Consider the following 13,007-nt stretch of genomic DNA (forward strand, 5'->3'; position numbering starts at 1 on the left):
GCCCTGCCATCAACATGAGGGTCCTGCATCACCTGCACCCAATCCATTTTCCAATCCCGGCAAGGATGCCTCAGTAAAAGGAATACAACATGTAATGTACTGTTACGGATTTGGAAGCCTCTTGCACACAGACAGTCAGCAGTCATAAAGTTTAGTTATTTCGTTAAGTATATGTGTGTAGTTAGAATCCATCCCCTGTGTCTTGCGGGAATTTCATGTGTGCGCTGAGAGTTATTTTGTAGTTAGTTTTTTTTATATTCCCCAACAACATCCTGCTTCGTTCTGCCACCCAACCAAACCTTCGCGCACCGACTCCATTATCCACGTGTTTTTGGCTTAAGGCAAGGGTGGAGCCTCCATCGCCTCAGATCGAGGCTCCGCTCCGAAGAAGGGCAGGGAGTGTTTCCTCCAGCCAATGGACGAAGAGCGAGCAAAGCCGAGGCGCTCCAGCCAATGGGAAGCCAGAAGGCCAGAAACAACTACAGAGCCTCTTTGGGGGGGCGGGCCACCGACACGCCACCCGTCCAATGGGAGGCAGAGTTCCCTCAGGACGGATCCCTCCGACCTCAGAGGAGGGGTTGAACAATTGTCCGTCTGGGTCGTCTCGTCTGGTCTGCTGGCCATCTTCCGTCTTGGTGCTGGCTGGCGTCTGCCGCTTCGTCTTGGTTCCTTGGCGCGAGGTTGTCCATGTGGGTTCGAGTCCCACCGTGGTGGTTAGAGCGTCTGATCTTCCCAAGCCCTTCCACAAGAATCCCGAGCTCCATAAGGGCAGGTCGGCAAGCCATGCGAACGCGGCCAGGTACCAGCAGAACTCTGACACTCCAGTTCGCCTTTCCTCCCGGGCTGGAGGTCCGAATAAAGGCCGGCCGGCCCCATTTCTTTTGGTGTGTGTGTGTCTGTGATGGCGCCATCTGATAAGTAGAAATTGTTTAAGTGCTTTTGCTCACTGTACATTACCTGCATATTCGTGACTAAGTCTGCTCTGTGTCTCCCTTCCCAATTATTGTAAATAAACCCCTGTTAAATGTTCCAGTTCGTTGTCAGTGTTTTCTTTCATTGGCCAAGCATGGTTCGGGTTTGAGTTATAGTGAGGCCGTTTGCGCCGTAGATTGTTCATTTGGTCCGGCAGGCTTTGGTAATCCCCGCTCGGTTACGCCGCATCCGAATCGGTAACAGCGACTCGATTCAGACAAAGTCAGCTGAGGGTGTGGCTTCCCCGGTAGCGAGACCACGTGGTTTATTTAGGTATATTGGAGATCCGGACACTTAACCCTACGCCACGCGGTCGAAATATTGGCGACCACGGTCCTTTAAGTGACCCGACGACTCCGGAGTTATCCGGGGTGACGACCTTCCATTCTCGGTGTTCGGTGGGAGACGGCCCTACTGCTCCTTCTCGCGGTCGTTCCTCGCCACCGACCCCCGGCCCACAACAGTACTACACCCATTCATTTGGACAGTTTAGTGTAAACAAAAATATTTTATTTTAACAATCTTACTTTACCATTTATACAGTATAAAAGATCACGTTAGATCATAGATGCATAAATGTCAATCCTGGAGCTGGACCAAGACGTGCTCCGTTTCCACCTGTGGCTCTTACTGTAATGAGACACTTATCCTTATAATTGCATGTCATGCTTGACCCAGGCTGAGATTTTCAAAATGTATTTTATACAGCAAAATATAAACAATGTTTTGGCAAAGCCTTTCCTGATAGAACATTTGAAAACAATTAAATCAGCAGCCAGGCAGCAGACTCAAAGTCGAAATGGGCACGTTGAAACCTGGCAGCAATGCTTCGTTGCTCGGCCGAGGATCTTCCCTTGTTGTACGAGATCCTTCCTCTGCCATTTCTCTGGTACCACTGGGTCCACCCGTGGCAGACTCCAGCAAGGAAGCGATATCACCTCGATGTAAACCAGCAACAGCCGCCAACTGTCCCAACCTGAACAGAGGGTATATATGGTTATAGATATCAGTAAATCACAAAATGGGAGCCAAGCGTAAAGGAACAAACCAGAGAATTCACAATGTGCAAATGAGCACGGCGTTTGGATTAAATATGTATATAAGAATAATAACAATAATATACATGTTCCCTGACAAGGAACTTCAATGCAGGAGGTCTGAAACAATGATTGCCAACCGATGGTTGTTAATAGATGCCTTCATCCTTTGTAAATGCTGAACTTATGGCAAAAGTGGTGTCTGGCATGGAATCATTCACCCCAGCAAGTAAATGGTATAGAATGTCCAAAGCAATGCATGTTGTGGATATAAGAACACTAATGCATCAGAAGCTCATGAAGCCAACACCAACACCGTGCCCAAAGCAGTATTAGGCCAGTACAATATCTTCCACTTGCGACCTCACATCCCCTCTCCCCTCCAAAGGAAATAAAATAAAACTAGATGGTCCACTTTACAACTGCAGGCAGTTATGAGAGGGTTCCCAGCCACCCCGCTTTGATACAATCCACTTTGTCTCAGAGGTATTTTGGATCTTAGAGGTCAGTGGGTCTTGGTGGTCTTAAGGGTTTTTGAGGTCTTTAAGGGTCATTGGGGTCTTTTCAGTCTTTTGGGTTCTCGGGAACTGTTTTTTTTTTATTTTTTTTTTTGTATACCTTGGTCGAGGCTCGTATGAGAGCGAACACACAACTCACAGCAAGGAGGCATGAGACAAGAGGGGCGGGAGTGGAAGGGACAAAACAGTGGGGAACAGACACATTAGGTGAACTGTGGAAGGGAGAGGGATGGGGATGGGACGGGGAACATGGCGAAGAGAAGATGGACATTTCAGGGACTTTCAGGAAGGAAAGCAGGAGAAATGAAGGAAGTGGGCTTGGGTGGATTATCGGGGGTAGAAAAGATCGAGGATTTGGATGGGGGAAGATAAGAGGTGGTGGTGAACAGCAGTTTTGAAAGCCTGGAGGGAAGAATGGGAAAGAATAGAGTGAGGAAGTTTATTCCAAAGGCGGGAAAAAAGAGGAATGAAAGAGTGAAGATGAGCAGTGATTCGTGATTTTGGTAGTTTTACCAGAAGGGGGTTGTTGGCGGACCTTGAGCGCCCTGTGGAAATGTGGTGGGGACAAATCGCAGAGAGAGCAGGGGGGGCAAGGCTGAAGAGGAGTCGGTAGAAGACAGAAAGACCACCGACCAACCTGCGGTGATTGAGTGAGAGGCCCAAAGACTCAGCTTCATTGCGGGAGATGCCGATGATCTGAAATGCCCTGGTTTCGACAGCGTGAAGCCGAGAAAGGTGGGAGGCAGGAGCACCAGCCCAGAGGGGAGAGCAGTACTCCATCAGGCTACGGACAAAAGCTTTGTAAGTGGTCAGGAGCTCAAGAGGGCCGAGGAAGGACTTAGCACGACGGAGGATTCCCAGTCGGCGACTGGCTTTTGAGGCGAGGTTGGAAATGTGACTTTCCCAGGAAACGTCATGGCAGATAGTGAGACCTAGAAGCTTGAAAGAAAAGACTAATTCCAGAGGATTGTTGAGAAAGTGGATGGGGGGGTTTTGTAAACGGTCCTTTCAAAGAGACATAGTGAGAGTGTGAGATTTGTCTGGATTGAAAGACATGTTCCACGTGTTGGACCAGTTTGTGATTTTATCCAGATCTGCAGTGAGTGAAGAAGCTGCTGCTTGCCGGTCTGAGGGATGACAGATGGTACGGCAGAGGGTGGAATCGTCGGCAAAGAGAAATAGAGGATTTTCCAGAGAGTCCGAGAGATCATTGATGAAAACCAGAAAAAGAACAGGGCCCAGAACGCTACCTTGAGGAACTCCAGCCTGCACAGGAAGAGGGGATGAAAGAACTCCATTTAGGGCCATACGTTGACTGCGACAGGAGAGGAAGTCTGCGAGCCATGAGTGGAGATGGCCTTGAATACCATGGGAAGAGAGTTTGGTGAGTAGGGCAGGGTGCCAGACTGTGTCAAAAGCACGTGATATGTCCAGGGATACGGCTCGGATTTCCTGTCTGGCATTGAGGACCTCCATCCATTGATGGGAGAGCAGAAGCAGCATATCCAGGGTAGAGTGACCTGGTCTGAAACCAAATTGATGATTGGAAATCAAGCCATTGGAGAAGAGGAAGGATTTCATATCTGAGGCGATGATGGATTCCATCACCTTGCTGATGATTGGGAGAAGGCTGATTGGTCTGTAGTTATGGGGATCTGTTTTTGCACCTTTTTTATGCAGGGCAGTGATGTCAGCAGATTTCCAAGCAGATGGCAGATGACCTTGGGCAAATGAGAGGGTGAATAGAACAGAGAGTGGGTGAGCAAGAGCAGAAGAGCAGGCTTTGAGGACACGTGGGCTGATGCCGTCTGGACCGGTTGCAGAATCTGACTCGAGGTTTGAAAGCAAGCTCTCCACCTTGTCAGGAGAAAAGGATACAGAGTCCAGGGACAGTTGGGTGCGACTGGGTAAAGTGGGTAGAGATAGAGATGGGTTTAGGACACAAGATTTAGCTGCAAACACCGAGTTTAGACATTCAGCTTTATCACGTGTGGAATCAGCAGTGCGGCCATTTGAGGTAAGGGAGGGGATGGAGGGGGAACATACACCAGAAACAGATTTGATTAAACGCCACCAGGATTTTGAGGAGGGAGAGAGGTTTGAGAGTTCAGACTTGAGATGAGAAAGATGTTGTTTTCTGGCTCTCCTAAGGGTAGATACACACTTGTTCCGAGCTTTGTGGAAAGAACTGAGATTGCCCTCAGTTGGGTTTGCTTTCCATGAGGCAAAGGCAAGTTGTTTCAGGACAACTGCCTCGCCACAAGCTTCAGTAAACCAAGGGCGGGAGGAAGGGTAAGACAACTGAACACGAGAGGGGATAAATCTGTGCATGAGGGAGAGCAAGTTTCTTTGAAAGAATTCCCAGGATGAGTTGATGTTTGAGAAAGTAGTGATAGGAGACCAGTCTGTAAGTTTGATGGCTGCTCGGAGACCCTGCCAGTCGGCTTGAGTGAAATGCCAGACTCGACGGCGGTGAGGTGGTTCTCTGATAACAGCCAGAGAGATGTCCACTTTGAGAAGGACGTGGTCAGAAGAACCAATTGGAGCGAAGGAAGAGCAGCAGATATTGTCAGGGAAATTTGTCAAAATCAGATCCAGAAGAGATGGAGTACCATTGGTTGAGATCCAGGTCGGGAAGTTGACCGATTGAGTCAGTCCCAATGAGTCGCAGAAAGCTTTTGCTGAGGTGCCATGGTAGGTGAGAGAGGTACCCACACCTAGCCAACTGGCGTGATGACAATTGAAGTCACCACATAAGAGGAAGAGAGAGTTTGGATGAGAAGATAGAAGATGGTCCATGTTTTCGGATAGTGAGGTGTAGATGGAGTCATCACTGTTCGGTGGACGGTACAGTACACATATAAACATGAGGTGGGAGTGGAGGGGAAGCCGAAGCCAGAGGTATTCCTGGGGGTGTGGGGGAGTGAGAGCAGTGCATGGAGAGTGAGGAATAGAGTCTTTGATGAAGAGAGCAACACCTCCACCAGGACGAGGCTCAGGTCTATCATACCGTAAGAGGGAGTAGCCAGGGAGAAATACTTGGGAGTCAGACACGTCTTGGGAGAGGAAAGTTTATGTTAGGCAGATAATGTCTGGTTTGTCAGTGACAACCTGTATGGAAAGATCTGAAAGGTTTGAGCGAAGGCCCCGGATATTTGAGGTCCACACTTTTAATGAAGAGGAAGGGGAGGAGGCTTTGGGTGCAGGAGGTGGAGGGGGAGGGGGAGGGTAGGACAAGGGATGAGGGGGGCAGGTAAGGAGGGTTGCTGAAGGAGTGTGAGGTATTGCAGAACAGCGAGGGGAGGGGGCCGAATGAGGAGGAGAAAAGGCTCTGTGGTGCTGGGGGAGAGGGGGGACAAGAGACAAGGAAGAAGGCAGTTGAGGATTTGAGGAGGTGGAGTGAAGAGATGGAGGTGAGAGGGCAGTGGAGGGAGGCAGGTTGGTGGATGAGAGGGGGGCAACTTTGAGAAGGAAGAGTGAGGGGGATGAGAGGTGGGAGAAAGGTGAGGGGGGAATTTTTGAGAGAGGTGAGAGGGTGGCTTGGAGGGAGAAGAGTGGGATGGTTGCTTTGAGAGTGAGAGTGAGGGGTGAGGGGGGTGAGTTGGCACTGAAGTTGGAAAAAAAGAATGTTTGATAGAAAGCGAGCATCCATGGCAAACTGTGGTTTTTAAAAGTTTTAGGTCAGAGATGCGATTTAACACAATTCTTGATGGATGCAATGAAGGCGGATTTAGAGCATGGAGAGAAGAAGCGCTGTAATAGTTGGATTTTTTAGGCAAGGAATGAAGGAAAGGTCGAAATGAGAGCAGTCTGTTAAAATAGCAGAAGAGTAGTGCATTGTGAAACAGTAAAGAGTACCACATGTGTGAGAGAGGAAGATGAAGCATTATAAGATCGTTTATGTAGTTAAAAATAATGTATGAGAGAGTTCAACAGATTAGGTCATGGAAGTGTAAAAAAAAAAAAAAATAAAAAAAAATAAAAAATAAAAAAAAAAAAAAACGAGGAAGAAGACGAGGAGGAAGTTAAGAGGAAGAAGAAGAATCGGGAGAAGATGAGCGTGTTGTTGTTGTTGGGTATATATATATATATATTTTTTGTTAATATTAATATATGAGAGAGTTCAACAGATTAGGTCATGGAAGTGTAAAAAAAAAAAATCGAGGAAGAAGACGAGGAGGAAGTTAAGAGGAAGAAGAAGAAGCAAATCAGGAGAATGTGAGCGTGTTGTTGTTGTTGTAGGGTATTTTATTTTTTATTTTTTATTTTTGTTGAGATAAGAAAGAGATTAGTTGGGAGAATGGGGGATGTTTGGAAAGTGGGGAGGATCAAAATTGAAGGTAATGGGGAGGATAGAAATTGAAGGTAATGGGGAGAAAAAAAAAAAAAAAAAAAAACGATCGAACACCGAGTGGAACCGGTAGGCCTCAAGCCTAGGCCTAGGCCTCAAGCACAGGTAAGAACGTCGACAAAAATACTCACAAAATAGCACGATTTTTGAAACAAAACCGAACTAGCAACACACAGTAACATGTAGGTGAGAAAATTAAACAGTTAAAACGGGACAAATAACAACCGGAAACTTAGCTTTGAGAACGTCAGCAGGGAGCCCCAAAGGAGACCTCTCGCTGCTCTAAAACCGGAACCGGAAGTCAAAGAAAGTCGCTGTTCACCCATTCCTCGGGAATGTTCACCACGGCACCGTTTATGTGGAGTCTTTTGGGTGTATCGGGTCCTCGGGGTCTTTTGGGTCCTCGGGAACGGTCACTATGTCACTGTTTGTGTTGTGTGGAGTCTTTTGGGTGTATCGGGTCCTCGGGGTCTTTTGGGTCCTCGGGAATGGTCACCATGTCACTATTTGTGTTGTGTAGAGTCTTTTGGATCTTTCGGGTCCTCCGCATATTTTGGACCTTTTGCATACCTGCCAACCCTACCGATTTAGCCGGTAGACTACCGATTTTCGAGGCTATCTACCGGCTACCGATTTTAAATGCTTAATCCACCGGTTTTTAAAATTCAGGGGAAATTTTTTTTATCGGAGTTACAGAATACGATACTGTACAAGTACCTAGCAGTTTACGTTTTTCCGTCATCTATGCGCGCGTCTACACCGTTACACGCGTCTGCTGTCGTTAAATCTGATTATCCGCCCTTAGTTTAATGATAGCAGACGCGCGTAACCGCCTGGTGTCGCTAGCGTTGCACGGTCGAGTGGACAACAACAAAGCCATTTTTTGCGCGGATGCTTTCACAACAATCACAATGGACACGCCTGAAAAGAAAAACTAAGTTTGTTGTTATCATTTTTCCATGTTATTATTTTTGAAGTGGCTACATACTGTACACTTGTACATACATGTAATGCATCTGATTCTGTGGTAAATATGTCGTTTTTATTGAGGAAATTGTGTGGTCTAAATGCAGGATAATGCACTGTTTTGCCATTTTTGTTACTTGTTTCAAAAATGTCATGTATTGAAGTGCCAGTGTAATTATTTTGGAAGCTGTTACTTGTTGCACATAATAAATTTGACAAGTAGGCCAGATTTTGCTGTGGTAAATAGTTGATTTTATTGAGTCTATAAAGTGGTCTAAAATGCAGGAGAGTGCACCATTTTTTCCAAAATTTTCCAGGGGGGCATGCCCCTGCGTCGCGCAAAAATCTACCGATTTTCATTCCAAAAAGGTTGGCAGGTATGCTTTTGGGTCCTCGGGGTTTTTTTTGGTCTTCAGGGTATTTTGGGTCTTAGAGGTCTTCAGGGGTCTTGGTGGTCTTAAGGTTGTTGGGGGTATTAAAGAATCTTGAAAGGTCTAAGGGATCTCAGCAGTCTAAAGTGTCAAAAGGTACACTGCAATAGTACGTAATTAATAGACAGGATGCGAAACAGTACTGAGGCTGGAGAAGACAAAATAGTAAGGTTTCTTCTTCTTCAAATTAAAAAAAAGACTGCCCACCAGACCCTGCGACCGATCAAGTTGAAATTTTAAACGTACATTCCACTTGATGATCAGATCATACTTGTAAAGTTTTGCATCAACAGAATAAGCAGTTTCAGAGAAGCAACGTTATTAATTTTTTTCTTTAATCCATTATTTCCACCAAACCACTTTACCGATCCCGTATTTGCGAACACCCAATACTCTACACACGAACTCGATCATATCTGCAAAGTTTTGCTTCCATCGGTTGGGCGGTTCCAGGAGTAGTTTAATGGTTTTCCATTTAATCCAATATAGCTGACATACCACATGACCTATGACCTCGAAATTTGCAGCAAACATTCCTCACCGCGAGTCGATCATTTTTGTGGAGTTTCACTTTGATCTCGAAAGCGGTTCTGGAGAAAATAAATAAATAAGGGTTTACTCCACGCAAATTAAAAATAAAAACAAGAGCTCAAGTGAGCACAATATACGCCCGAACAATTTTTTTTGAAATATGACACAAAAATAAACAAAGCGCTTAATTTACAATGACTCCTGTCTGATTTTTAAAAATCTCAGACCAGACCATGCCAGCAACGAGATGAGGGCAGAGAACCAGACTAGCGCCAGCGAGATGGAATCAGACCACGTGCTCGAGCAGACAGAGCGTAATTATTTGCTCTCCTTTCTTTCGTCCCCTTCTCGGGCACGGTCCGCTCATGCGTGGCCTGCTCTCATTGGGCGGACCGCGTGTCGCGGCCCCGCCTTCTTGCAAAGGACCGCCCCGGCTCTGATCCGCTCGTCGCCCATTGGCCGAAAGGGGCGCCAAGTCTGCTGATTGGACCGGGGGGGGGGCAGTCCTTCACAGTGGCTCATCGTGGTGATGGTGGCCGAGCAGCCAGGGTCATGGGCCTGTGGATTTCGGAACGTGGGTTCAAGTCCCACCTTGGTGGTTGGAGTGCGGTGTGACCGCACGAGGCGGGAAGGTACCCGGCCAGGCTCTGTTCCCCCAGCTCGCCTTCCCTCTGGGCTGAGGGGCCGAATAAAGACCCACTGGGTTCAGTGTATGTGTACAGGGTGCCCCCAAAAATATACAACTTTTCATCTGCAAAGAGGATGGTCATAACATATATTTTTTAAAAATATATATGTCTGGATAGAAAGCTGAAAGGTTGAAGTTTATTGTACCAATGTCAAAATTGCCACCAAAATTTAAATTTTGGTATAGAATCGTCGTTTTCTTTTAGACCACATGTTCAACGTAGGCTCCACGTTGTCCGATCACTGCCTGCAAATGCGTTGTCATGTTCTCCATCATTTTGGGAAACGTTTCCTGAGGAATGTTCTGGATTTCTCGGTGGATGTTTTCCTTCAGCTGATCAAGAGTCTGAGGCCTCGGGTTTCCATAGATCCTGTCCTTGAGATACCTCCACAAGAAGAAGTCTGGAGGAGTAAGGTCAGGGGAATACGGTGGCCACTCAACGTCTTCGTAGAGGGAGATAAAGCGGCCCTCAAAATGTTGGTTGAGAAATCGCCTTGTTTCCCTGGCTGTATGGGGCGGTGCCCCATTCTGCTGGAATCACTGGGTTCTCATCTGGATCAGGTTGTTTATCCTACGGTCCTGAGTACGTAGCTCAGGCAGATAGAATTCCTTAATCATTTCGCGATAGTTCCTCTGGTTTAGCGTGCAAGTGCGTCCCTGGTCATCTTCAAAGAAGTATGGACCAATTATCCCATACCAACCAACCGCCACCCACATGGTGACTTTGAGAACAGATCGAGGCACCAGTTCAGTTGATGCATTTCCAGGATTTTCAGTTCCCCAGTACCGAAAGTTTTGCTTGTTTCCCTCCCCGGACAAGTGAGCATGGCATTTGTCTGTCATGGGAAGTTTTTTGCGGAAGTCTGCACCTTCCTCCAACTTTCCTGAGAACCAATTTGCAAAGTCTACTCGTTTGCGTTTCTGTTGATCAGTAAGCACCGTTTCCGTTTGAATTTTGTATGTAAAGGCATGAATGTCTTGGCGAAGGATCCTCTGAACGGTGCTCTTATGAATGTTTGTCTCTGCAGAAAGTCGTCGAATCGATTTTTTTGGACTCTGAATGATCATCTGTCTCACCATTTCCACATTTTCTTCACTCCGACCTGTCCTCTTCCAACCACTGTGACCCTTGTGAAGGTCACAGATGGTTCCCCACATTGGTAAACTTTGCGATGGTGCACCTTATAGTCCAAAAGTTTGGTGCATGTCGTAAGTGGATACCGAAATGTCTCGAGTAAAGACGCTGCACCTGCATGACACTTTTCGTCTGGTGCCAAAGTTCAACAATTTTCGTCCGTTGTTGTACGGTCAGTCTTGGCATTTTTCTGGCGCTTGCTTGGTATCAAAATAAACTTCAGGGTCTCTGCAATAAGAAATGAAGCATTTGTGACAAAATTAGTTTTTTTTTTAGGATCAAACGAAGCATTTTAAAAGTTGTATTTTTTTGGGACACCCTATATATGTGTATATGTGTACGTCCGTCCTTGGGCCCCGTCTAAGTAGAAACTGTTAAGTCCCTGTGTTCCTTGTAAATTGCATTTCTAATATTCGGTTTTAACTCTGCTCTTTTCGTGCTCCCCTGCCCTCATTATAAATAAACCCCCAATTGTTCAATGTACCAGCTCGTTGTCTATCACTTTCTTTCATTGGTTTCCCTAACTCCCCAACTCCCAAAAAAACAGGCTTGTCACCAACCTCCACCCTTTTGCTCTTTTCTCCCATTTGTAGAACTGCCTTCAGGAAGCTGTTCAACCTCACTTCCCCTCAAGGACTTCAAGCAAGTGATATGCCATCTGATGACATTCTCCATCCCCAAGTAACCCAACCTTCTTACTTGCAGGTTACTCCATAATCCCACATAATTTTCTCATCATGATCCTCCACCCACCTCATGAAGAAATGGAAATAACTGATGACCAACACTTCTCATCTTAAGAATGATATACAAATTATGTACTTTGGAAATGGGGGGGGGGGAATAATAATAACAAGTAGGTATATACAGAATTGTGCTACTGCATGGAAAACAGCATCCGGGTTGCCATGGCAACCACTTTAGGTGACGAACGTATGTCGCGACACACCGTCTCCACAGTCTGTACCTATGTACCAAATATGAAACCTGAAAGTTGTAAACTTTCGGAGTTCGAGTGCGGACAGGAACGGACGGACAGACAGACAGACGGACGGACGGACTACCGGTATCACATAATACGCCCCGATATATATATATATATATATATATATATATATATATATATATATATATATATATATATATATATATATATATATATATATATATATATATATATATATATATATATATATATATATATATATATATATATATATTGGGCGTATAAAAATCATAGCTGCCAAACAACATGACCTCTGTCATAATTTTCTCCAGGTATGTTGTTGCGGAGATCATGCTCAATAAATTTCAAACTGTTTGGTTGAAGCGTTGTGCTTGTCGAATGACGACAAAATGAAGGTGCCGATGACGTCATGGTGAACGCCATTTATTCCCCATGCGGAGCTCTTGACAATGAGCCCTGTTTCAATTTTTTCCAGCTCGCAGTTCCAGAGAAGAAGACACTTGGGAACCTTAATAAACAATTTGTTTTTTGATCCAAGAGAAAAATTTTACATCGGCTAAAGCTTTTCGCATCTCCTGGAATTGCTGACAACAAGGTTAGCCATATTCCCTTTATTCTCCCATTCCTCCATGGCCACAGACAAATCATTCACGCTGAGTGCCAATTTCCCCAGCATAAATCAAAATGATCATCAGTGTACCCCACATCCTCCAGCAGGTCCAGGAAAGAGTGAAACTTGCGGAGTGATGATTCCACACTCTGCAGCAGGGAGTCTTCTGCTCCCATCATGCCTTGCTCCAGCAGTGCCAGAGAGAGCTGTCCATTCTCCTCACGAAGATGGTGAATCTCGACCTGCAGCTGCAAAGGCATGGAGTCGGAGATCGTCGCTAAACATAGTGCACGACTGGTATGGGTGTATCAGACGGGCCGTGGGACACCGTGCTAATCCGTTTCCTCGTATCTCACCTCAGAAACTTTCCGCTCAGCCTTCTCTTTCGCTTCACGCTCGTTCTGCAGCTGCCATCGGTAGGACCGGCTTTCTTCGCTCCTCTTCACCGATCCAGCAGAGTTGTCAAGTCTTCTATGGACGTCCATATCTTCTTTCGTCACACCAACCTGCTATGTGTTAAGAGAACATACATCATGCTACTTACCCTAAATGATGGCAAAACAAAAGATAAAGGAAAAAGATCAAGAGCAAAAATTAAAATTCTTGCTGTAATCAGGACAGGGTATTGTGCAGCCATACCCGTTTCGAAATGGTACTGAACGATGTTCCACGACAGTCCCCCGTCCTATCCAGGCGGTTGCTCAAAGATACCCCTGGAGTTCGAGCTGCCATAGTGGGTTGGAGGATCAGGGTTAGTTCTTAAGCCAGCACACTTTCAGTAAAGCAGACAGGAAGAGACAG

General features: G+C 46.0%; 1 protein-coding gene across 6 annotated transcripts in view; it reads right to left on the bottom strand.

The window, feature by feature from the left end:
* Positions 1–1,460: 1,460 nt before the first annotated feature.
* The window catches only part of LOC147030826 (centrosomal protein of 78 kDa-like), a 97,897-nt gene continuing 86,350 nt past the window's right edge, over positions 1,461–13,007 (bottom strand). For 4 of the 6 annotated variants that reach the window (XM_085875335.1, XM_085875337.1, XM_085875336.1 and 1 more), the window contains 4 exons: positions 12,846–12,931; positions 12,563–12,715; positions 12,297–12,454; positions 1,461–1,948 (listed from right to left, as the gene is read on the bottom strand). In XM_085875335.1, coding sequence (XP_085731461.1) covers positions 1,741–1,948; positions 12,297–12,454; positions 12,563–12,715; positions 12,846–12,931 — 605 coding nt within the window. In that variant the 3' untranslated portion in view covers positions 1,461–1,740. The remainder of the gene's footprint in view (positions 1,949–12,296; positions 12,455–12,562; positions 12,716–12,845; positions 12,932–13,007) is intronic. The other 2 variants (XM_085875331.1, XM_085875334.1) reach the window with 1 other exon arrangement.

The sequence above is a fragment of the Eptatretus burgeri genome, chromosome 3, assembly GCF_056783735.1.
Source record: "Eptatretus burgeri isolate ZD-2024b chromosome 3, Ebu_testis_v1, whole genome shotgun sequence".
Classification (NCBI taxonomy): Eukaryota; Metazoa; Chordata; class Myxini; order Myxiniformes; family Myxinidae; genus Eptatretus; species Eptatretus burgeri.